The sequence below is a fragment of the Leptinotarsa decemlineata genome, unplaced genomic scaffold (assembly GCF_025532065.1).
Source record: "Leptinotarsa decemlineata unplaced genomic scaffold, Ldec_3_MD MMD2_P_RNA_scaffold_5, whole genome shotgun sequence".
NCBI lineage: Eukaryota > Metazoa > Arthropoda > Insecta > Coleoptera > Chrysomelidae > Leptinotarsa > Leptinotarsa decemlineata.
In genome coordinates this window covers 13,853,804-13,879,399 of record NW_027412532.1, presented here as the reverse complement: position 1 = coordinate 13,879,399, position 25,596 = coordinate 13,853,804, and the positions used below count along the sequence as shown (strand labels likewise).

General features: G+C 35.4%; 1 protein-coding gene and 1 long non-coding RNA gene across 2 annotated transcripts; one reads left to right on the top strand and one right to left on the bottom strand.

Moving 5' to 3' along the window:
- Nucleotides 1–1,469: 1,469 nt before the first annotated feature.
- LOC111517643 (cAMP-dependent protein kinase catalytic subunit beta) lies at nucleotides 1,470–22,613 on the bottom strand. Its single transcript, XM_023173849.2, has 5 exons — nucleotides 22,497–22,613; nucleotides 17,957–18,355; nucleotides 13,849–14,136; nucleotides 8,922–9,162; nucleotides 1,470–1,807 (listed from the first exon to the last, which is right to left on the bottom strand). The coding sequence occupies exons 2-5, from the start codon at nucleotides 18,267–18,269 to the stop codon at nucleotides 1,585–1,587; spliced, it is 1,065 nt and encodes a 354-aa protein (XP_023029617.1). The 5' UTR covers nucleotides 18,270–18,355; nucleotides 22,497–22,613; the 3' UTR covers nucleotides 1,470–1,584.
- Nucleotides 22,614–24,391: 1,778 nt separating this feature from the next.
- On the top strand, nucleotides 24,392–25,228 carry LOC141479975 (uncharacterized). The gene is made up of 2 exons (XR_012464094.1): nucleotides 24,392–24,539; nucleotides 24,597–25,228. It is a non-coding gene; the product is annotated as an uncharacterized lncRNA (long non-coding RNA).
- The last annotated feature ends 368 nt before the right edge of the window (nucleotides 25,229–25,596 follow it).

Here is a 25,596-nt window from a genome sequence, read left to right as displayed (position 1 = left end):
AAAAATATCACAAACTATAATTTATTTTGAAGCACAGTGAATAGTGCACTTGTTAAAAAGGTATACTACAGTCTTCGATAGTATTATGTTGACAATTTGGGTTAGCTACAAGAAGCCTCCTATATTGTATTTTATTGTCTTTATCTACGCTTGTTCTCCTATGGGTTCAACTGTTATCTTTTTTGTATTCAGGTTCCTGTTAATAATTAGATTTACACATTCAGTGAAATCCTTGTTATAAACATTTAAGTCGATAAACAATTATGATACTCTGGAACATGTGAAAGTAACCAGGTTCTATTCAAATGCCACGATAAACCAGGCATCGGTTTTCTCCAGAAAGATAAATGTCTCTGAATTGGATATAATAATGTCAGGACAGACAAACTCTGCTTTCTGTCTTGGCACAATCATGTCGCTAGAATTGCTAAAGTTGTTTCTCAAAAGCTTGGAACACTGTTCTGAACCAGAAAACTGCACACACCTCAGCAACTTTTGCTTCATAAAGCCCAGGTCAAATCTTCTTTGGAATATTGTTCTCATGTACGGACCTCATCCGTCTCTAAGTATACCTTGAAGCTGCTGGTTTTCATCCAGAAAAGAGCGATCCGCCTGACTGGAGACACAACATCACTTGCAACCTTGATAGTCTGGAACATCGAAGAAAGGTTGGAGATGTGTCACTCTTTTGTGGATACTTTCACGAGAGGTGTTGAAAGTGATTTGGCACATTTGATTTCACCAAGAGCGGTACATATCAAAAAGGTTTTTTTCAAATGAATTTAATCTCCAGCGATTCAAATCCAACGTGAATCGCTACTTTCGCACAGGCACCGCTCTTAGAGCCTTAAGGATTCTCCTGTAGTGCTTGTGTTTTGCCTTGAAAAAAATTAAAGTTGCAGACTTGTCAACTAAGTTAGCCGGGCTTGATTCCACTGAGAGCGGTATAGGTATGTCAAAATTATAGTGCAAACTGTAGCCTTCACTTTTAGATTCGACTCGATATACCTCGCACACTTTTTAAGAAAACTTTCAATTGGAGAACGACGTCCTTCCCGAGACGGATTTTGCAGAATAATATAATCTACATAAACTAATAATCGTCACTTTTCCACAGGCACATATAGTTTGTGTCTCCATAAAAAAGCCAAAAGGTATATACATTTTCTGTGGAGTTTCGCATCATCCAGTTGAATAACACAAATATTCCGTTTTAATATAATATTCCTGAATTTATGTGAAGAATCCTGGATCCAGTTTTATAATGTAACCGCAAATATATAAAAAGCGTATTTGATGACTGTTTAACATTCAACCTATGTAATCAGGAATTTTTTATGGGTCGAACATCCAAAAATATTTTGCATATTGTATTTTAAGGATTTACGTGAATATTTCTGTTGGGACAAGTCCAAACGACAAAGATTCCATGATCCATGCCAATACATTCAACCAAAGAAAATCCAAAATAGAATTGCACGATTTCCTTTACGTAAAATATAATAAGTAAGTGGCTATTTATAACAGTTTTAAAGTTCTAAAATAATATAAACGGTACGCCAAATATCACAATAAAAGTAAGTGTCACTTGAGTGACATATCTTTGAACTCCTCTTCATATTCGTTGAAAGACGCTTCTCGAATATGAGTTTCTCCATAAGAATCGAAAAACTTTGTATCTCCCTGGTTGTCTAATACTGGTACAAAACTGGGTTTCACTTTTCTGCTGAAAATTTGGTCAAAATCCGTACCTTTGAGCCACTCATGGCTCTTGATGTCTTTTGATCCCCCTTTAAGCCCACCATACCTATAAAAACAGAATATAATAATAATTTATTTCCAACAAAACACCAATATTGACTCAGCACAAGAAACACAGGCAATTAAGTAAATAAAACATGACCCATATATTAGGATAGATCTCCGCATGATAGGCAGAAATTGATCTATATTTATGGGAATATAAAATAAATTATTCAAAAATATGTATGTTGGTTAACACTGATAAATAAATGAAGTATTAATTTTGATAATTAAGAAACTTGAAACTTTCAGAAGTAAGTGAACTAATAAAGTTACAGATCAGGGCAGTGATCCTAATATACTTTGTATATAGTCTATATACAAAGCTAATATTAATCTAATATATTATAGCGGTCAAGTACAACTGATCGATACACTGTTGTCACCGCATATATCGGGTGACATTTATATACAGTGTGTCCAAGATAAGGATCCTAAGCATGGGAATCTCAGTACCTGTTTGAGATACAGCTTAGGTTAAATTAGGAAAAAGTTGTGTTCTTTAAAGCTTATTTACATGCCGTTTAGAAACTTGAAGAATTTTTATGGCCTGCTGAGATATTTGGGAAAAACGAGAATTTGACAATATCAATTTTATTTTCTTCTGACTTTATTTGAAAAAATATCAAAAAACGAATAACACTTTTTCATTGGCACTTTCAAGGTACTACACGATGGTATTTTTAGTTTTTATATCCGACGTTTCGTTTTCAAAAAACCATCATCAACTTTATTTTTTCAAATAGCCCGAAAAAAAAGTACGCCCTGTATCTGATTCCATTTTTTATTACGAATTCAACGATGTAACACATGCCATTGTTTTCTTTTTAGTTTAAGGGAAAATTGCATTTTTTTCTATTTTTAAAATGTATTTTAAAGTAGGTTAATAATGATTTTTTTAAAGTAATGAAAACAACAAAGAAATTAACACATTTTTTATTTAATTCAAAGGAGGTGTTCAAACAGGTTTCCGTTATTTTCCAAACATAAGTATGATCTTCTAACTGTAGAACTTAAAACATCACGTAACATCTCTGGTGTAATACTGTTAAATGCGACAGTTACACATTCTCGTAACTGCTGTTCAGTTTCAAAAGAATGTTGGTAAACCTGGTTTTTAACAAAACCCCATATGAAGAAGTCCAGAGGAGTTAAGTCAGGGGATCGCCACCTTCCAGGAAATCGCTGCGAAAGATACTTTCGAACTTGTCTAGAATTATGTGCAGGAGCACCATCTTGTTGAAACCAACAGTTATTGACCTGTGCCAGAGGTAAATTATCTAAACAGTCTTCTACATAGTTTTGCTTTAAATGATGGTATCGTTCGGCGGTCAAAGAATTATAGTAAAAAAACGGACCTAGTATTTTAGTTCCTAAAATTGCACACCACATATTAAACCCAAAACGTTCTTGATGTCTTGATATTTTCTTAACACGCGGATTTTGCTGAACCCAGTAATGCGTATTGCGGCGGTTGAAGATACCATTATTAGTGACCATACTTTCGTCGAACCATATTATTTTTGAAGGGAAATTATAATCTTCTTCACACGCGCGTGTATACCATTCGCAAAAATTTCGGCGCCGTTCGAAATCCCCTGGTTTAAGTCTTTGGCAAATCCTAAATGTATAGGGGTGATATCTATTTTTACGCAAAATAAATTGAGCTGTGGATTTGGCTACTCCTACATTATTTTCGATTTGCCTAGTTGATATTTCAGGGTTCTCAACAACTGCTTGTAAAACATTATTTTGGGCTTCTTCTGAAGATTCCTTTTTTCGAGATAAAACAGGCTTTTTAAATGAACCATATTCTTTTAAATTTCGAGCCAGCTCTAAGAAAATGGACTTACATGGCTGCTTTCTTTCTGGATATGTATTAAGATACATTGCTGCTGTATTTACAGTATTTTTGTGGCACAAAATGTAGCACGTTAGCATGTCAAACTTTTTTTCATAGCTATAATGCTCACCCGGCATATTCGACGATAATAACACAATATTATCTATTCAACAATAAACAATAATAACCACAACAGTAACAATAACTCTAAAAACAACAACTCGACAAACAGGCTAACAACAACGACAATTACTATTTTATCGTGTAATTGAATAATATTTGACAGGCTCGGTGACAGGTATTTACGTCAAAGCATTTGTTTGCAACGGGGTCAATCCATATCAAGTGATCAAAATTAAAAATAAAATTTTCCTTCATGTTTTTATTTCACTATAGTTTTTGGTTTAATGAATTATCACATAAAACAAAATAAAAATTTGGAGGAAAAATTTTTTTACCTCTTTTGATTTTTCCAAAATTTTTCTCCAAAATTTGGAAAAAACTTATTTTTGCGTGTGTACAAATTTACGTTTTGATTAATATCTCTTGATTGGATTAAGATAGAAAGGTAAAATAAAAGCCATTCGGTTCAGAATTGAATTAGCTTTAATTTGATATACAACATGATAGTATTCAAAACATTCAATATTTTCAACTTAAAAACTCAAAATTTCAAAACCAAATTCAAAAAATGCATATGATTGAAAATTTTCAAAAAAATACTGTATATTCCTCATGTTATTACTAAGATGTACACAAAATTTTAGGTTGGGATCTTAATGGGATCATACCCAAAACTGAAATTGTTTATATTAAAACGCACAATGTTCAAGATTCAAGAGCAAATTCCAAAAAACGCATATGATGAAAAATTTTCTTTAAAAATACCATGAACTTCTGATACTATCTTTAGGTTGTGATCCAAATTTTAAGGTGGGATCATTATGGGATCATATTAAAGTAAATTAAAATACATCAGAGTCCAATGGTATAGATATGCGTAAATTAGTTTAGTTGAACAAATGTCAAAATTATGTAATGGCAATAAAAATCTAACAGTTTATAAAATTCGAATTTTACATGTAAACACTATAAATATAACAGGCGTACATATGAAATAGTTAATGACTATGTACCGGTACTGAATGAGCTGATGATTAGATGCTGGTGAATCGCAGTCTTGAAGTTAGGCTCTTTGTAGCTGCAACTGCTTCGTTTTGAGAAATCACATATGTCCTTCCTGTAGCTGTTTTGGGATTCACTTTAGTTAATATCTGGCTTATTTTCACTTTTTCCTGGCTTTGGATCTGGACAACACATTATTCCCTTCTCCTTAACGAGCGATTTAGCTTTTCGGGCCATCCTGTTACTGACACCGAACTCAGTTTCAACTTTTTTTACAGTCCAACTTTTAGGTAATGTTGTGAGGATCAAGAATTTTTCAGTATTTTTTGTAGTTTTCTGGAATTTTTCTTTTAATTGCACAATCATTTCCGAATCCGGATCAACTGGCTCATCATTCTCAGGGAAGCTTGTATCTCCTACCAACTCGTTAGTGAGCTTTTTAGTGACTTTTTCTACTTTTTTTCTGCAGTAACCAGGTGAGTGCAACCTTTTCTTTGTAATAGGCGATTCTTCAATAATTGAAAGAGATTTGTTTAAATATTCTAAAGACAAATCAGGGTCAGTAAAGTTTGGATCCATTTGGGAAGATGATGGTTTATTTAACGCTACAGTATCTAAATAATTTTTTTCTCTTAATAGCTGCTTACGACAACTGTCACAAATTTTCATCCCTGGCCTTACCACACGATTTATTTCAAACATCCATCCTTGTACAGGTCTCAGACTTTTTATAACTTTATGATTAGATTTTTCAAATGGATTACAACAATAAATTGTTGTAAACCTTGTATCAGATTTGTTGTGTATCATTTCCATCTTAGGTGTGGTATTAATTAACAACTAATTAATTCATAGTTACTAATAATTATTAAGAATTAAAACTGTAAAACTTAATATTCACTTTACTTTCACAATCACAACTCACTCCTCACTAGTGCATAAGAATACTGACTGCTGTAACTGAAGTACAACTTGAATGGCAGAGAGTTCCTGTCTCTACAAGTTAAGTTCATGTAGAGACATGAAAAGATCTCCCACACTCCTCTGACTCATCCCACATTGTTTTACAACAAACAAATAAATAATCACATTTATCAGTATTAAACAGTAAATTTGTTTTCTGTGGATCTGAAACTAAGGGCCTATTCTAAATAAAAGTTAGTTTGTAATAAATGACATTGAACAAAAGTAATATTGCTGTAAAGATATTCAGATAATTTAAATTATGCAGACTGATTTTATATAAAAGTATAACACACTGTAATTAGGCCTAATGGTTAATAATATTTGATTACAATTAAAATCACCTATTAATAAAATCTGTTTAGTAACAAGCATTAAGAGTTCCATAAATCACAAAAAAGTCAAGTTTGATTTAAACAATCTTGAACACTGTGCGTTTTAATATAAACAATTTCAGTTTTGGATATGATTCCATTAAGATCCCAACCTGAAATTTTGTATACATCTTAGTAATAACATGAGGAATATACAGTATTTTTTTGAAAATTTTCAATCATATGCATTTTTTGGAATTTGGTTTTGAAATTTTGAGTTTAAGTTGAAAATATTAAATGTTTTGAATACTATCATGTTGTATATCAAATTAAAGCTAATTCAATTCTAAACAGAATTTCTTTTATTTTACCTTTCTATCTTAATCCAATCAAGAGATATTAATTAAAACGTAAATTCGTGTAAGTACGAAAACGTTTTTTTTTTAAACTTTGGAATAAGATTTTGAAAAAACTAAAAGAGATATATTTTTTTCTTTTTCATATTTAAGTTTCCTTTTCACCGGTGTAACTAATGTAACAATATCAACTCAGAAAAAAATTGTGAGGTAATTGGGATTTGATCACTTGATATGGATTGACCCAACGCCTACTTAAAGATTTTTTTTAAATAGAAAAAATGTAATTTTCCTTTAAACTAAAAAGAAAACAATGGCATGTGATACATCGTTGAATTCGTAATAAAAAATGGAATCAGATACAGGGTGTACTTTTGTTTCGGGTCATATAAAAAAATAAAGTTGATGATGGTTTCTTGAAAACGAAACGTCGGATATAAAATCTAAAAATACCATCGTGTAGTACCTTGAAAGTGCCAATGAAAAAGTGTTATTCGTTTTTTGATATCTTTTCAAATAAAGTCAGAAAAAAATAAAATTGATATTGTCAAATTCTCGTTTTTCCCAAATATCTCAGCAGGCCATGAAAATTATTCAAGTTTCTAAACGGCATGTAAATAAGCTTTAAAGAACACAACTTTTTCCTAATTTAACCTAAGCTGTATCTCCAACAGGTACTGAGATTCCCATGCTTAGGATCCTTATCTTGGACACACTGTATATACATCGGGTCGGCATATATTAAACGCTTCCTATCTTCGGATTTAAATAAAACAAAGTGTGTGGGTGTGATCATCGAAATTTTTCATTCGTTTGAAATACCTATTGATGCTATTATGTGTGAAATATAACATCGTTCAAATGTCCGCCACGACTTTTGTGGGTGGAGCGTATTCGAAACGTCCAATTTTCCATGACTCTTAAGACCGATGTAGTTTGTGGCTCATTCACATATCCTGCGACTTAAGAAAACCCCTCGAGAAAAAATCTAACGGGGTCAAATCGCACGATCTCGGTGGCCAGTTCACATCACCTCATGCACTCATATCGTTCGTGCAGAATATGCAATGTGGCATGAACTGTGTGGTACGTAGCGCCGTCCTGGTTGGTATCCAGATCATCCAATTTAGACCAAAAGAAGTTGGTATTCATCGACCTATAGTGCTCGCCGTTGACAATGATGGCCTGGCCAACGTCGTTCTCAAAGAAACATAGACCGATAACGCCTGCCTGAAATCCACATCAAACAGTGACTTTTTCGGGATGCATTGGGCGCTCTTGATTATTGTTACGTTTTTACCCATAGGTTGACCAATAATTGACTACACTGAATAATCAAATTTAACTTTATTTCACTTTCAAATACAACAAACACTTCAGCTAAAACTATTTCAATGTATATCGCCTTGCTAGATCACTTCAGTGTTGTAAATCATGCCCGAAAAAAAGTAACGCCGGCAACCACTGGTAACCATTAACCAAACGTGACGTAGCTAAGAGCGCGGAAATGTCCAATGTTCCCTGCCGCTTGAGAAGCAGCGAGAAACCGATGTCGATGGAACTTCGGCGAAAATTCTAAGATGTTCGATTGCGATATTTAAACGCTGGCCCAAGCTTATTCACACAGTCAAGTGGTCGTTACAGTGCAGTACGCGAAGTGATCTAGTAAGGCATTATACATTCAAATAATAGCTGAAGTTTGATTATTCAATGTAGTCAATCATTGGGCAACCCACGGGGAAAAACGTAACAATATCATGTGGATTGGTATCGTCCCAAATTCGACAATTTTGTTTGTTCACGTACGCATTCCTCCGGAAACGGGCCTAATCGCTGAAGATCATTTTTCAGTGAACCTTAGGGTGACTTGCCAACTTCTCCAGATCCCATTCAACGAACACACGTCATTGTCTATAGTCGTTTACCTTCAGTTTCTGGGTCAGTTGAATTTTGTACAAGTGCAGGCTCAAGTCACGACGCAAAATTCGTCAAGTTGTGGTTTGCGAAAGGCCGAGTTCTTGTGAGCAACGCGAAATCGACTGCCTTGGATGCTCCTGCACACTCTTACAGACAGCGGCGGTAGCTTTTTTTCGTCATATCATCAATGAACAATATTGGTTTATCCAAAAGATCTTTAATTAATTGTGCTTTTTCGAGAGCAATTCAGATTTTTTCAAATTGTAGTAAAAAAATGTTCAAAACTAATTACAAATTACAAGTTAGAGACTGAAAGTACTAATGCATATATTACTTGAGTTCATAGTATATTGGAAAGATGTATAAATGTGCAGTTCTAGTTTTCAAGTTTTTTTAGATATTTAGTGTGTTCACGATTTTCTAATTTGATAGTTCTTTGTTTTGCTACCCTAAATGAGGGTTTGGTAAGTACTGCCTGTGGAATGACCACTTATCAGTGAAATAACCGTAGCATAGACTATCTATCTAAAATTCAATTCCGAAAAAATTTAGCAACCCTTCGTTTGTTTCGCAAATCAATGAATATTCATCAACAAATACCTTTTGCTTCGATCCACTTGAAGAATATTCACCATCAAATCTTTAAGAGGTTTTGAAAAATGTGGTGGACATGCAAATTTCCCAGCTACAATTTTCTCATAAAGTTTCATGTGATCTCTTGCGAAAAATGGAGGAAAGCCCGCGGCCATCTCGTATATCAAAATACCTAATGACCACCAATCAACAGTGAACGTGTATCCCTGACTGAGGATTATCTCCGGGGCCAAATATTCTGGAGTACCTGTGAAAATATCAGATGTTTGTGAGTCATGCATCTTGACATAAGTGAAAATTTAAGGATTTTGCTGTTATTCAGTTTAAGTAAGAGAAAATGGTGTAAAGACGTATGGTTGAACCGTTCAGTTTTTGATGTTTTGCAGATCGGAAAATGGAATTCATGTCATAACAAAAAATAGTTGTGTACTGTCACCTGACATTTTATAGATCATACAAGAGCATGCGAATAGCTTAGAAATCGAACAGTTTCAATTAGTCCGTGGATCAATTCGAAAAGAATAGTTCACGAGCGAAGAAAACGACAGTGAAAAACGACAATAAGTGTGATAATTACAAAGTACCAACTTGTTTGTTATTTGTGTTGATAAATAATGATGTCAACTTCAAATAAGCGTGCCACTTATTTATTATTATGAATCCACTCATATACGTACATTGATGACATCGATAGATAATTCTTTAGAGTAGTTTTTTCGTTTCTTACACCGCCAAATCAGCAACTTCTGGCCTTGATCTTCATAACAGTTCACTTCGGTAGCTAAGAGGAAAAGAAAGATCAAATGCTGTGTTTCTTCATAGACGAAATATAATTCAGGAACGTAGAGCGCAATTTAGTCAAAGCTGAAAGGTTGTAACACCACTCAGGAAAGAAGGGAATCTGCAGGTTTGGAGACTATTAAATTGGCAATGGGCTGTAAACTTATTCCAACTATAAATCATCGGGACCAGATAATGTTCAGTAATGCTACAAGAAGGACCGGAACTTCCAAACTGAGCAACCCTCAGAGCAACTTTGGCTCTGGGATAAATACCGAAACCTGGAAAGTCGCACGGGATTTGGCAAAGACCAAATAAAACCCAATCAATATTATGTTGTTTGCATCATTGCCTAATAGAGCACTAAACCCAGACTAATATACTATCACAACAAATGTGTCAATAATAACAACTTTATGTCGGGCCATAACTAAGTGAGGGGACGGAAGCAGCAGGTCCCAAACATTATAACAAGATGTGTCGAGAAAGAATTTAACATAAACTGATTCAAATGGATCATAGCTTTCATGAACAGAACTAAGACAGATCACATACTTTTAAACCCCCCTACAATGCAGACTTCGAAATTAGACGGAATGGGCTTTGAATCAAGATATGTAGATTTAGCAGCAGCCTGGTAGGCTACGGATTACATGAGAGGGTTGGGAGAGCATCTCTTGCTGATGGGTGGGAGCAACTTCCTCAATGCGTCACAGGAGACCTACTACCTACTATGCTTTATATTTGTATTGCTTGCCTACCTGACGAAGAAAGTCGGACAGCCGTTCAGGTCCTCACTAGACTGAGAAACATGTATGACGATCGAGTATGTGCTCTGGTAACAGAGCACGTACTCTATGTTCACTCTGCTGCGATGTGAATCAGCATTTCACTCGCCCAATAAAAGAATCGGCTTTGTTGAGAAGCTGGATTTATTCGGTAGAGTTTTAGGGGAGGGGCAAATAGACCCCATCACTTTGCACCTACCTATCTACCTAAATAGGCATCTTTCATTTTGTGGCTGAAGATGAAACAAGCGACCGCTAGTTGGGAAACATGATAGTAATGGGAACGACATCAAGAACAGCAATGAAAATCTCGAATCTTATAATGAGAGAAGCAAGGGTGGGCTAATTCAGATTAGAAAATTTACAAAGCTTCTATAAATCGGGTTCAATAGAAATTTCGGAATATTTTGATGCCCACTGATATCGAAATACAACTGTCGACACAAACCTCACGGTTAACATCACAAACCATGAAAAATGGAAGATGAATAATTTTTAAGAAAACATTCTTGGCATCAGCACGTGATATACAAATATTCGGGCAACATGTCCAAACATCTAACAAACAATTATGTACGAACATCTAACAGGCAACAATATTGTTGAAATGGATGTCATGAAAATGAAGGAAAACGCAATGAACTCATGAGGTTGCAGTGTTTTGAGAAAACTTCAAAGCAACGGACAAGACAGGCGGCTCTCAGATATAAACCTTTAGATCCGATTCTTCGATTCTCATAAATTCAAGATCAGAACCTGCTTCACATCTGAAGACACAATCAGTAGCCAATATAAAGAAGTTTATATGTTGAACAACCCTGCATTCAAGTAGGCCATCGTGGAGTTGCGAATTATATGGAAAACTTTATCAAGTAGGGAAACGGGCTGCAGTGCACAGAATCTGAGAATCGCACAATCTCAAAAGGTAGAAATGGGTTAAAAAACCTATCTGACCAATGAGTAATGTATCGTAGGTAGGTCGGTCGGTGAAAATGAATACTGATAATGGAAACGTCACGCCGCAAAGAGTTTGGTTTCTCAGATCGATTAATACTTTTGACAATAAAACTCTGAACCCGTAACATTCAACTATTCAATTATGTGTCTGACTTCATTTTTTCCGTCATAGTGTCACATCAGTTCGTCCATGAAGAAGGTTTCCAGTTTTAGCAGAAGGAGGTGCTTTGATAAGGGCTGTATGTTTCACTCTCTAGAAAGTTTGAGAACAATCCAGAACTGGAATGTTCAGGAAGATCCTGGAACATCGCAGGCCATTATAGAACGATCCAGTTAATTATACGTACGTTTTTAACTGAAGGGTGTGCTTTCAAAAATATGTAGGCTGGAAGTTTGGCTCTCTAGAAATTTCTAGAATAGTCTGGAATATTCAGGAGTATTCTAGAGCACTCCACATAATTCGGGAATGTTGTGGACCATTCGAAGCCACTTTTCGTATGTGTGGGGCTAGCCATTGGTCGGGGTATATAAAGCAAGACCCGTCAACTTGTCATGATTCAAAGTTTATCTTTTTATTGCAACTACTACACAAATCCATATCAACTTCCTGAACGAAGCCGGGTATAATAATAATGACTCTTGATAAAATTCACTCAGTTCATGTAAGAATGTTTACAGCTATTAATTTTATTTTCATATTAGGTAAGTACCTATCTAACTGAAGACAACAGGTCAGGTCCCTTGAATTTATTTATTATTTTGATATTATTTCGAATTGTAAGGTGTTGAGGGCATTATATGCTTGAGGCGTACAGATGTTATTTCAATAAGGAACTGAAATGGGAATACGTTGAAAATAATTAACTTTTCTTACTTCTCCATCTCGGAAACAATAATATAGAATTTAATTACTTGGAAATTGATTTTCTTTTTCAAAATGCATATACTTATTTGAAACATCTTAAAAAAATCTATATTGCAGTGTATGCATACATATCTCGTTTGGCGTTAATAATTTAAAGAATGGCCAGACAGTGTGGCGACTTTGAAGAACGAGAGAACATTCACCTCGAATTAAAAGTATAAATTTAAAACAGCGGTGGGTGTCTTCAAGTAACTTTGTGGCGAGTAGTAAATTTCAGAAAAAACAAGTGTTCAAAACTTCTATTCTAATTAACTCTGGGTGCCTGTCTATTTTCTTAACATTTGAAACTTTGTTGACATCTTTACTTAAATATAAATGTTTATACAGGGTGAACAAATGGTATTTATTAAAAATAAAACGCTAGGACGCGTCCATTCTTATTTTGAGATGAAAATGTTTTGTGAACAATTTCAACATTGCCATTTACAATTACTCGACGAGATGAGATCCAATCATATTAAATCTGAAATGGGATAGAGGTTAAGCTATACCTCATTAGAAAGGTCATCGTTTTCTCTTCTCAATGCTTTTTATGTTTTCAATTAGGTGCAATAAATATTGAGGCATATGCCATTAAGAACACCTGCCAAAAATCAAAGTTTTAAGTCTAGTTTTCCATTGTGTGGTTAGTACAGTTTTTAACAAGTATTACTTTTTTTCACTGGCTTGCAAATACAACAAACTTGCAGCCACTTTTAGGAAATCATGATCAGCAGCAAAATAAACAATACAAATGAAATGAGAAATGGAGTAGTAGAAGTAAAAGTTACAGTGTTGGACCACTGTCAATTAGGCATTAAGTGATATAAGTTAACATACCTTTACTGTTCGTCAGTATTTGAACTAATCCTTTTCGAGTAGATGAATCAGTGAAAGAGGCTAAGTAGCCGCAAGGTCCCCCGATTTGTTTTCATTTCATGTTTCTAGGCTCAGTTCAATTTGTAAAACTCAACTAGCATCTCTAGATGATTGAACTATTTGGAAGCAGGAGGGCACCATTTAGAACATTTTCTAAAGAAAATGTTAGTAATTTGACCAATTTTCCATGTTGATCCTATCCATTGCCCCTAGTTGGTAAGGTCGAAATGTTAAACCTGTGCTTGGAATGAATGATATTTTTTTTTCAAAACTGACATTAAGAGGGTTTCGTTCACAATTTGATAAAAACTAATTTTATTCTTGTTGACTTTTGTTATTAACTCAATATCTTTACTGCATCAAACTTCAGAAAGTAGAGATGTTTGAAGAAAGAAATCGTGGGCTTTTTAAAAAAGGAATCGACTTATCCCTATTCCATTTGAGTTTCAAGCGTTTAATCTCATCTTGCCGAGGGGTGAAAATGGCAAAGTTGAAAACACGCGAAAAAAAACCTCTAAAATAATATTCAACGGACCTGGGTGATTTTTTTAAGAGGCCTGACAACATTTTTGAAAGCTTTTTAGCTATAGTTCTCGTGTTTACCAAAATAATCCAAATTCCTTACCACATAGCGTGTATGTCCTTTGGTTATCGATTTTTTTGCAAAAACCCAAATCCGTTATTTTCAAATATCCTTCATCGTCTATTAGGATATTTTCAGGTTTCAGATCCCTATATACTATGCCCAAATAGTGTATGTATTCAAAAGATAAAATCACTTGAGCAGTGTAGAACTTGCACAAATTCTCGTCAAACTTCTTGTTGCTCCGCAAATGGTAAAACATTTCACCTCCGTTGATGAAAGGCATGACCAGGAATAAATAAACATTGTTTTTGAAGAAGTACTCCATCTCTAAAATGAAAAATTGTATTGAAAACTGAGACTCCCTTGCCAGGGTAGTAAAGAATAGTTAAGAACAAATAATGCTATCAAAGGATCCCAAGAAAAAAGTTAATAACGATGAAGAAATAAGCGTTGCCTATTTGGTAACTTGATTGTTTGATTGTGATGTGTTAAATGTTTCTAAAAATGTGTTTTCAACAAACACAGTCTTGTATTCAATTTGAGTGTAAAAATGCAAGAAAACTATATTATCGTTTGTTATACGGTAACTTCATATATTTCATGCGAGTTGAGATGACGTAAAAAATGGATTTCGTCTCCATACGAACCTTCAAAAGGTGAAAATTGTACGAGTTAAAGATTAACGAGGTATTGCCTTCAACGTGCGGTTTCCTCATCTCAATGTGAGGATGGAACCAATGTCCACAATAGCGATGGTGGGAGATTCAAAATTTATACCATAAAGAAAGTTACTTATCCTATTTACCGATAGTCAAAAAAAAATCATTGTTCAGCAGATGATACTATTATCACATAAACAGTATCAACTTGGTTCGAATTGAAGATACAAATACTGTTACGTCATCGACAATTCCAAATATACCACTATTGTGCTCTTGATGACCTGTCATTTGGTGATAACTTAGTGATCAAGAACGAGAACTAATCTAAATTTCTAGGTATTCACAATGACAATAAGCTCAAATTTATTGAACATATCAAACAACTTAAAAGTAAAATTTGTTCTGGATGTTATGCAGTGAGAGTAACTTCAATGATTTGGGAATCAAAACTGCCAGAACGGTGTATTACGCTCTCGTTGAATCCCACCTACGTTATGGAATACAGTTTTGGGGAGTATGCAATTCATCAGCACTTCTGTTTCTGTCTGTATTAGTACTGCAGAAACGGGCTATCAGGTATATGTGTAAGATTAAACCTCGTAATTCGTGCAGACACAAATTTGTTGAACAAAAGATTTTAACAGTGATTGCGTTGTTCATTTTGGAATCGGTTTGCCTCATTGACAAAAATATCTTCCTATTTGAGGCTTCATGCCATTCTTATAGCACCCGTTCCACCGCGTTGAAATTGCCAATTCCTTTAACAAATTTGGTCAAGAAATCTATTTATCACAATGGGGTCAAGATGTTTAATCACTTGTCTTCAGATATACGACAGGCAAATTTGACCAACAAAATGTTTACAATAAAAGTAAAAACATTTTTGGCTGATAGACCCTATTATAATTTGCAAGAGTTCTATAATGATACATTTACGAGACAAAATGTGCATATTTGAATTTACGTTGTAGTAGTTGGATATAAATGTATGATTGTCTGGAGCAATGAGTGAGTTTATTTATGTAATATTATATATGAGTATATATGTTTATATGTCTAGTATATAAGTGTTGATAATATTTTTAAACAAGTCTGTACACAACCATGTTGTGGTGTATGTTCTAACTTTACTTTTTTGTGGGTATTTTTTATTCACATTTTACACTTTTATATTTACATTTGTATTTATTTTTCAAACGCTTTGTCCACAAGATTTATTGTTAATGATAATAAAGGCTATTATTATTATTATTATTATTATTTTCACCGTAGTGTACGCTGGTCAGGCCCTATCCTCCGAAGCCCCGATACATTCGGGAGGGTGCGCCAGCATTATCAACCAATAACCACTCCCCACACCGTGGGGTAAGTGATCATTGGGTCCGAGAATCATGTGCGGCTGAGATTTCTGCCTTGGTGCGGCAAGCCGGTATGATTTTAAGATTCGAGAGTAGAGAGGACATCATTCCACCAAGGACTCCAATAATCAGAGCAACCATCTTGACAGATTGATCTGGATAGAGTCTGCGGAGTTCGAACAGAAAATCTCGATATTTAATCCGTTTTTCCTCCTCTTTTCTGACGATATTCGTCTCGCCAGGAGCTGAAAACTTCACGACAAATATCGTTTTGCTCTGGTGGTCGAGAAGGACTACATCAGACTTATTAGCCTTTATGAGCCTAAGGGTGGGGAACGGATAGTTCCAATAAATTCAGCACTTCTCATTCCCCACAACGGCTTCAATAACCCCCGGAGCGTAGGGCAACACCGGTGTCTCGTCAATACCGTAAGAGTGCCGTAGATGGTAATATAACACTCTTAGGGCCGCGTCATGTCGGTGGATATAGGCCGAGACCGCTTATAATGGACATGCTGATAGCAAGTGCATTAGGGTCTCGGGCGCCTCGCGGCAGGCCCTGCACCATTTGTCAGGAACCTCTATACCCATCACCCGACTGCGGTAGACTAAGATGTTGAAGACACCATCCTGGCAAGCCATGATGAACCCCTCAGTTTCCGACTTCAGCCCACTCGACCTGAGAAAAGCGAACGTCAGGCGCTTTGATAAGCCAAGGTCTCCAATGTTATTGAAGAAGACCCCATGCAGTGGCTTATCCTTGTGTCTCCGCAGAAATAAGGTGATCTTTGCGGCTTTCATCTGAGCTTTTTGCTGAACTGGTTCCAACTCGGTGACAGAGTTGTGATCACCTCGTTCAGAGTCGAAAACTATACCGAGTTCATCAGCTGCTCGAGCCGCTGCCCTAATGAGAAATGCTCCAATTCCTGCTCTCTCATGGTCACGGACCATGCAGAGAAGGGGATTCGAACTCCTGACGACTTTACAGGCTGTATCCAGTACCATTCTGTCATGTAAACACTCCAAACTCAAAAGTCTACGGCCTCCCTTTTGTCGGGGGAAGTACAACTGTGGAACGGACGGTTTGGAATGCAAACTCCTATAGAAATGCACATTTTTCGGGTCTTTACATCGAGTTGATACAGCGCCTCCCGAGTCCACTTCACTACTTCAAACGAGAAGAGTAAGATTGGAACGGCAAACATATTTGTTGCAGCAACTTTGTTCTTCCCCGACAGTTCCGATGACCAGATCTGTCGAAGTTTGTGCTGATACATGCCGCGGAGAGAGTTTTTCACTGCTGTCACCTCTTGTGAGTGGCGTTGTTCTACCCCGAGGTAAGTATACTTCTCTCCGGCATCCAGATGGTGTAGGATGCTTCCATCTACGAGCTGCACATCCTCTCCGTAGTCCCCGCATCTTCCTCTTTTGAGATGTACCATTGCACATTTGTCTATTCCGAATTTCATACCGATAGCATGCGTGTACTCTTCCACCACCCTCAAGGACTGATGAAGATCTTTCTCTCCAGAGGCATAAAGTTTAAGATCATCCATATAAAACAGATGGGTGACCTCGTGCCTCCGGTTTCCGGGGTGCCACAGTTATACCCTCGAGTATTATTATTATTATTATACTGAGTGTAGCGAGTGTATCGTGATCTGTTTAAATCTGTTTTCCCGTTAATTAGCTTTCACACACCTACGAACGACATGCCCCAACTTGTTCGAGCTAAGAACTAACGAGGTCTCACATCTTAACTTGTGATTTCTAGCACAGGTTGGACGATAGAAAGTGAAAATCGATCGTTTGGCCTTACGGTTTGAACCACCAGTTCACACAATGGTTGATTGAGTGAATGGAGCAAACCACCCTCATCAACCTCCGGTGATGTTTGTTTATCTGCGATAAATTATTTTATAGAAAAAGTTATATTCAATGAAAGTTCATGTCAAAACTGTATTGAGTTTTCATTTACCCTGTATTATTGTTCAAGTGTGAATAAGAAAAATTAGTTCTTGACATTGGAATTATCAAAAATGGAACATTCTACTCAATATATAGTACATTACAAATTGATCAAAGAAAACTATGTGACTGACAATTTCTAGTACTTTCAATACTCACGTATCACAAATGGAAATTTAAGGGCATCTAAAAATCTAATTTCCGAAATAGTATGCACAAGCTGCTTAGTCCGTATTATATTAACTTTCTCCATAATTTTCATAGCCAATAATTTTTTAACAGAATCCTTGTACTGGCACAAAACCACCCTACCGAAAGAGCCCGTACCAAGTGTTTTCATGAGTTTGAAATCTTCCAAACTAGCGTTTTCTTTCAATTCTTCTTTTATTCTTGCTTCGAACTCTCTTTTGGCCTTCTTCAAATACATTTCGAAAGATGTTAAGTGTTTCTGAAGCTTCTCATCTATACTCATATCAGTTTTGTAGATTGAATACAATATGTCAACGATACAAAAAATTGAAGTTTCTTGTCATACATTTATGGGATGATCCAAGATTCCTTGAAAATAGGTTATAGTGTGTTTATAAAATATGGCGTACATAATTCGGTAGTTTTTTTTCAAAATTAACATAAATGAATTGATATGAATAATCAAAGAAAAGTATTGGCAAAATATCCTTACAGTTAATGGAGCTCAAAAAGCAACAGATCTCTTCATGAATACATTAAATGAATACCTAGAAAATTCGAAAATCCCACACAAGTAATCAAAGAAAGTAATTGAAATTAAACCTTGGATAACAGAAGGACTTATCATATCTAATAATAACAGGGACAAACTGAAAAAGCGAATACTGAACAAGTTTTCTTCAGAATTAGAGCAGGATTACAAATCACACAGAAATGAGTGTTACTAGCTGATTGTTATTGGTTAGGGCTAACAGGTACGGCAGGAATAGATACGTCATTAACATGTTATAACACTTCGGCCAATAGCAATACATCATCAAGAGAGGCGGACTACCTGAATAAACATTATAGGTTTGTTCTGGTTCTACGAAATTCAGGTTCTAGGATGTCAGGATCATGCGCAGTTGTTATAGAGCGTTCTGGTTCATTGAGGATAAGTTCGGATTGATGAATCCTCTGTAGTGGTTTCGAATGCGAGATGATCCTAAACTGTTGTGAACCGTCACGAATCGTTCTTGCTGTCGAGGCTGAACTGTTGAGAACTTCCATTTTGGGCATTTAGAAACCTGCGTTTCTAAGAACTAACCATGCCACACAGTCCCCTACGGCCCTGAGGAATGATTGATTCTCTACGACTCCAAAGAATGATTCTCCACAGCCCCCTACGACTGTGAGGAATATATCTGATAGACCAGAGCTTCGGAAAGGATACACCAAAGTATTGAGAACTGTTGAGAACTGTTCCCGTTGCTCAAGCGCATTCATGTGGAAATTTGTTTAGGCCATTTTCTAGGATATTTTTTTATTTATTTGATTGATGATTGAGGTGAGATAACATTTGAACTGACTACAAAAGGATACGCTATATAAGAAAATGGACAGGATCAACAGTATTTTCTCGTTTTTATTTCTTCATATATATCATAGGTGATACAGTGGTCTCCTCAAAATGCGTTCTGGTTTAGCCAAGTGTCCGAGACTATATCGGTCTGTTTGAGATTTTTTGTTTGTATGCATCATGCCTTGCGCTGTTTCCAAACAGTTTCGGATATTAGAACCAGAACAAACCTAAATACAACCGACGAACCAGAAATCACCAGTCATCGGTGAATCATCAAGATGAACAAACCTCTAAAGAAGCCAGCTACTAGTGCTGGCAAAACGTTAGGATGCAGTTCCAAACTGCGACAGTTCCAAACTACGATAGTAACACTAAAAGACCTAACCATATCAAAAATATCAAAGATGAATATTACCGTAAACATATTCTTCAAGACTGTAAAAATCTCCAATTTAATCGAAGACGCTACAAACACAAAGATAGTAAAAGAAAAAAATATTAACCTTATTGATGTAAATGATATGCTTAAAAATATCATAGTTGATCCTGACATTACTGAAAATATTTTGACCAAGACTAACAACATGTTTCTGACTCAGGTAATGAAAAATGAATTAATCAAACATATCTCTTCTTTAAAAATAGTAGTTCACCAGGCATTGATGACATCAAAACTGATATCATTGAAAAAATTCATTTATATATTCTCACACCTTTAGAACATATATTCAATATCATCTTCCACCCATACACAAATCTGGGGATAAAACTGATATATGTAATTACAGACCCATTAGTGTTATCATCTAGACTCAAACAATATCATCCACCAACAGCAGTTTGAATTTAGAAATGGTAAATCTACCACTGATGCAATGTGTTCGGTCCTAATAGAATTTACTGAAACATTAGGTGCTGATAAGAAATGTATCGCAGTGATTTAGCGAAAGCATTTAATATAGCAGGGGAGCCCACGATGCAAAATGGGGATTTACGCGAGCGTCATTGAGACATTTTAGGTTGCAAAACTTAGATGATGAGAAGAAAAAAATGTTATATAATATATACCTTTTCATCGGTGGGGGAAGCGGCTATAGATTTTTAAATATGTAAAAAAATACTTTTGTATGGACATACTCGAGCGCGTCAGATATTGATAGCATCAATGTCCTACGTATTTTTAATAATGTTGGTATGTTAATCTGATCGTTTGCATGATGTGGGTGGTTGTACGTAAGGGTTAAAAATGAAAAGAAATAAAATTTAATCGAGCGCGTCAGATTTTCTAAGGGGGTGTTAAGTGCAACAAAAAAAGCTCTCATTCAATAAGCTGACGATTTCGATCTGACGCAAACTCGCGGCCATTACTATAATGTGCAAAAAAAATCGCCATTTTGAAATACTCAAGCGCGTCAGATTAAGATATATATGGTTCATCTTTATGTTTTAGACGTGCTGTCTCATATTCTGACGATTATCTAGAGGGGTTCGCTTAATATGACAAAAACAATATTTTTCTTTATTTTTTTTAATTCATTGAACTTAAGTAATTGAAAAGCTCAGGAAATAGCATGCAAATAAATAAGTGTATATTTCTTAAGTAGAATAATTGTATTTATAAGAAAATACTTTTTAAAAATTGCTCAAAAAAATTTAATTTTTTATAATCAATTGATTAATTAATGAAGAAAAGAGAAATGAAACTTTCTATGTTTTTTACCACTTTTATTTGTAACTAACGTTACTGCAGTTTCGTCCTATAAGGACATTTTCAAACTTATATATTGTATAAGTTGGAAAATTTCCTTATAGGACGAAACTGCACTAACGTTAGTTACAAATAAAAGAAAGTTTAATTTCTCTTTTCTTCATTATGATTTTCTATCACGTAGTAACGGCTACATCCATCAATTAATTGATTATTTAATCATCATCATCATCATGAACGTGTCTCTGTGATCAGCTGTGATGACGTCATGGCAACAGAATTCAGAGTGGAGACGGAGTGAGAGAGTATTAGATAGAGAAAAAGTGAATAGAGGAATAGAAACTCGGAGAAGGAAATATAGCTATCACACAGATGCATGCATTAAATTTTATCGACGAATTTTTGTTATTTCGGCTTGCAGAAATCGTCAGATTATATATTTTTCGTTATCTTTGAATTATTTCCTTCAAAATAATAAAAATTAGCTACGCTCGAAAATGTCGAAATGACGTTATTTTTTACCACTTTGCTGCCCTCCCCTTTCTTTACGTCACTCTCAAATTGTCAGATTACTGGAATATACACTTTTTAGCAGGTAATTAACTCACCCTACCTTAATCTGACGCGCTCAAGAATTTCTGATGATCAATTTTTTTTTACTAATCTGATCCTTTATCCCTCACAGGCGGCCTTATATATGGGGCTCATATTTGGTGGAGGTACTCAACCGGGTACCTGTATATTAATTTGCCGCGCTTTAGTAAATCCCGAAATCCCCGCTTGGGCTCCCCTATTAGTGTGAATCATGAGAGGCTCCTCCATATACTGGAATGTTATGGAATACGAGAAACAGTATTGAATGTCTTTCGCAGTTATCTCTCGGATATGACACAAATAGTTGAAGTGAATAACACCATAAGTGATCCACGAACGATAAAATAGGAGTACCGCAAGGCACTCCATATTATGAGATCAAGATATTGTGATAAAACCTTCGTAACCTTTGTTATAGGATAATTTCAGTATTTATACAATTTTGTCTGTGTATGCGTGTGCGCGTATTTCATGTTTGTATAGTGACATTTTGTTATGAATTTTAAGTTCAGAAGGATGTGTTTGGATTATTTTTCAAAAGCAGTTATGGAAAGTAGAGTAGGTATATCATTTGATGTCACTGAATTGAACAGGACTTTCCAGAATAATCGTTTCTGATGGTATGAAAATTCTCCAATCATTGAGAAGAATGGATTTCAACAGTAATTTTCGGTGAACAAATTAACGGGAATCATTGATGATCATTTCATTGGATCATGTTTTCTTAAACCCGGATTTATTAGGTGTTGAGTAACACTGTATGTGGACTGTATTTCCTATGATATGAATCTGAATGTTGTACTTCCGCGTGATTTTTGTAAATGGAGAGAGAGCAAATATTTTAAATCGAACCGAACTTTGCTTACCTTGAGAATCATGTCAGGTTTCACAGCAACACCAATCTTCTTTCATTTGGCAGCTTCTTCAGCGTTCGAGCCGTTTTTTTGACGGAATATCGTATACAAGGGGTGCGCGATATATTCACAAAATGGAACCGAGCACAGAAACAACGCAGTATGAATAATAAAAATGTAATACAAACAAAAATGCTTTCAGAAAAGACTTGGATGAGGCAAATAAAAATAATAAGAATAATAAATGAAAATAAGAGCTGAACAACAATGCAGTAGCATTTTGATTTTAGTGAAGTGGTAAAGGACAGACCTTCACCACTAAGTCCTTCAACAGCCCTTGAGAGGTACGAACCCGCATGATTCTATCTCGACCAGGATGAATATCAGAATGAATTCATTTTTAATTGGGACCATAGTTCCGATATTAATATTTGTGGGTTTTGTCCACTTCCCTTTCTGGAATAAAGTGTGCAAATATTGGAATTTCCAAAGGTTCCAGAAATCTCTATGTTGTCTCTGAATTAACTGCCAACGAGAAAGGGTACCCAATTTCAGAAAAGAATAATCTTCATCAGGAAATGTAATCAAAGACTCCAATAAAATCAGAAACTGTCCTAGAGTGAGAACGGATGGGTCATTGGGATCGATAATAGCGGGACAAAGGGGTCTCTTATTAAGAAAGAACTCAATCGGACCCAACAATGTGTTACATTCTCCATACGTAAGAATTTGATCACCATTTCCGTTGATAAATCTGTTGCCAACTCTAAATGCATAGCCTCAGTGGCAAAGCAAACGAGGAGCCATATGAAGGCTTAATGAGTTTTAGAACCACGAAATCTCACCAACGAAATGGTGAATGAACCTCCAAAGTCTAAGCCAATGGATGAGAAAGGTTGAGTTGAGATATTCTTAAAACTGAAAAATTGCCCATAGGGAGTTAATAACAGGTAGAATGTTGTCTCCAACAGAAAACACACCTAGAACCAAGGGTTGAGGTTCCCAGATCAGACCTTTGTAGAAATGTTCTCATGTATGGAGCTCTGCCCCTAGGTATACCCTGAAGCTTCTGGATGCCATCCAGAAAAGACCCATCCGCCTGATTGGAGTCGCGAACATCTTTTGCAACTTTGATAGTCTGGAATATCGAAAAATGGTTGGATATTTGTCTCTCTTCTATAGATACTTTCACGGAAACTGTTCAAGTGACTTGGCACATTTGATTCCACCAAGAGCGGTACATATCAGAAATACGTGACGAACTTTGGCTGCTCATCGTTTTGAGGTTCCACTCAGTACACCTCGAACTTCACTGTTCAAGAACTCTTCCATTTGGAGAACTGCGTTTATGTGGAATAAACTTCTTGAGAACGTTTTTCCAAATGGATTTAATCTCCAGCTATTCAAATCCAATGTGAATCGCTACTTTCGTACAGACACCGCTCTTAGAACGCCTTAAAGATATTCCGGTAGTACTTGTATGCAATATGCAGTGTAGTAGATATTAACAAAAAGATTATCATGAATGGATTCAGTGAAGTAATGATTTTTATAAGAAGTCTTTGATAAATCTTCAAATTCATCATTATTGTAGGTATCTGTCGAAATCTGAAGAAGAATTAACAATACATTATGAGATTCAAACTCTTCATTAATTTTATCAAAATGAGAATATGAGGAAGATTTTGCTGAATTAGCTAGCACTGATATATAATTCACTCATACGGTCAATGTCTGGCAAAGCTTTATAATATTCAATTCTGTTTTGTTGCGTCATGTTTAATTTTGTGATGAGGAACTGGAATTATTGCTCGCCCCTTGTATTTATAAACTGTTTGAAAACAACTAAAACCTTCATCAAAAAAATCTAAAAAAAACGTGAGCAAGAAAAACTATTTGAATGTTGAACTAATTTGAACGATCGGAACAATGATACTAAAATTAACTTGTCAAATGAAAAAGAAAACCAATATTATTCTCAAATATTCGCAATTGATGAACTGAAATAAACATCCGTGTATCGAGACAAAATCGTACGATAGTATGTTTGAAAATGTACCTCTACAAATTAGATATGTAGTAGATATATGATGAAGGAACTTTTCGTTTCAGATAGTTTGTGTGGAACTTCAAAGATAGCCATCAAAGTCGCCCGACTTGAATGTTTTGGATTATTTCCTGTAGGATCTCAAAGCTCTCGTTTTTACGATGCCAGTGGTGACAATAACGACTACTTAAGAAACTGATTTAGTGATGATCAAAATATCGTAATCACCAGAAAGTTTTGAACGCGCACAGTCGCTAAGAAGAATACTTCATACGCACATTTTAACCTTATGCCTATATTGAACTGCTACAACTAATGAAAATCCCATTTTTGTACAATTTAGATTGATAATTTTTCATTCGAATTGAGTTTTGAATAAACTATCAATAACGATGATATCTATGAACAGACTAATCAAATTAGAAGTTTTTAAAGAAAGGAATCGTGAAAGAAGCCTTGAAAACTTCTTGCTCACTTCAACAAGATTTAGGTAACACTGAAAATAAGACGTTGGAAAATGAAAAGTCTGAGATAAGTAAAGAACCTGAATAACTTTTGGACAATGATTTTCAGGAAAAATAAAAAACATCTCAACAATAGTATACAGGGGGACACATTTTGACATATTCACTTTAGATTTAACTTTCCCTATCGCACTCCCAGAGCATGTCACCATTTTTTTTAATGGATCAATTGTTTTGCATCATCAGATGGTCCATGATGAACAGATTTAAACAAACTAGAATACATTATGGTTGAAAACGAGCCACCTTGAATAAACTTCTGTGATGTTTTAGTGAAGTACACTTCAAATAAGTCTTGTTTTGCCTAGTTGAGTTTGAATTCGATATTCTCTTCATTTTGTATTTGTCTCATTCTACAATAACGAATAACTACCAGGTGAAGTTACAATTGGTGTTTTTGTTTTTGTGAATTCTGGAGGAGCAATGGTTTATACGCTTCAAAAGTGGATTGAAATAGTGAGTTTGTACTACCAGAATGAAAGTAGTGCTAGAGCTGCTGCTTATATGTTCTATGATAATCATCCAGGAAGAAAAGTACGGC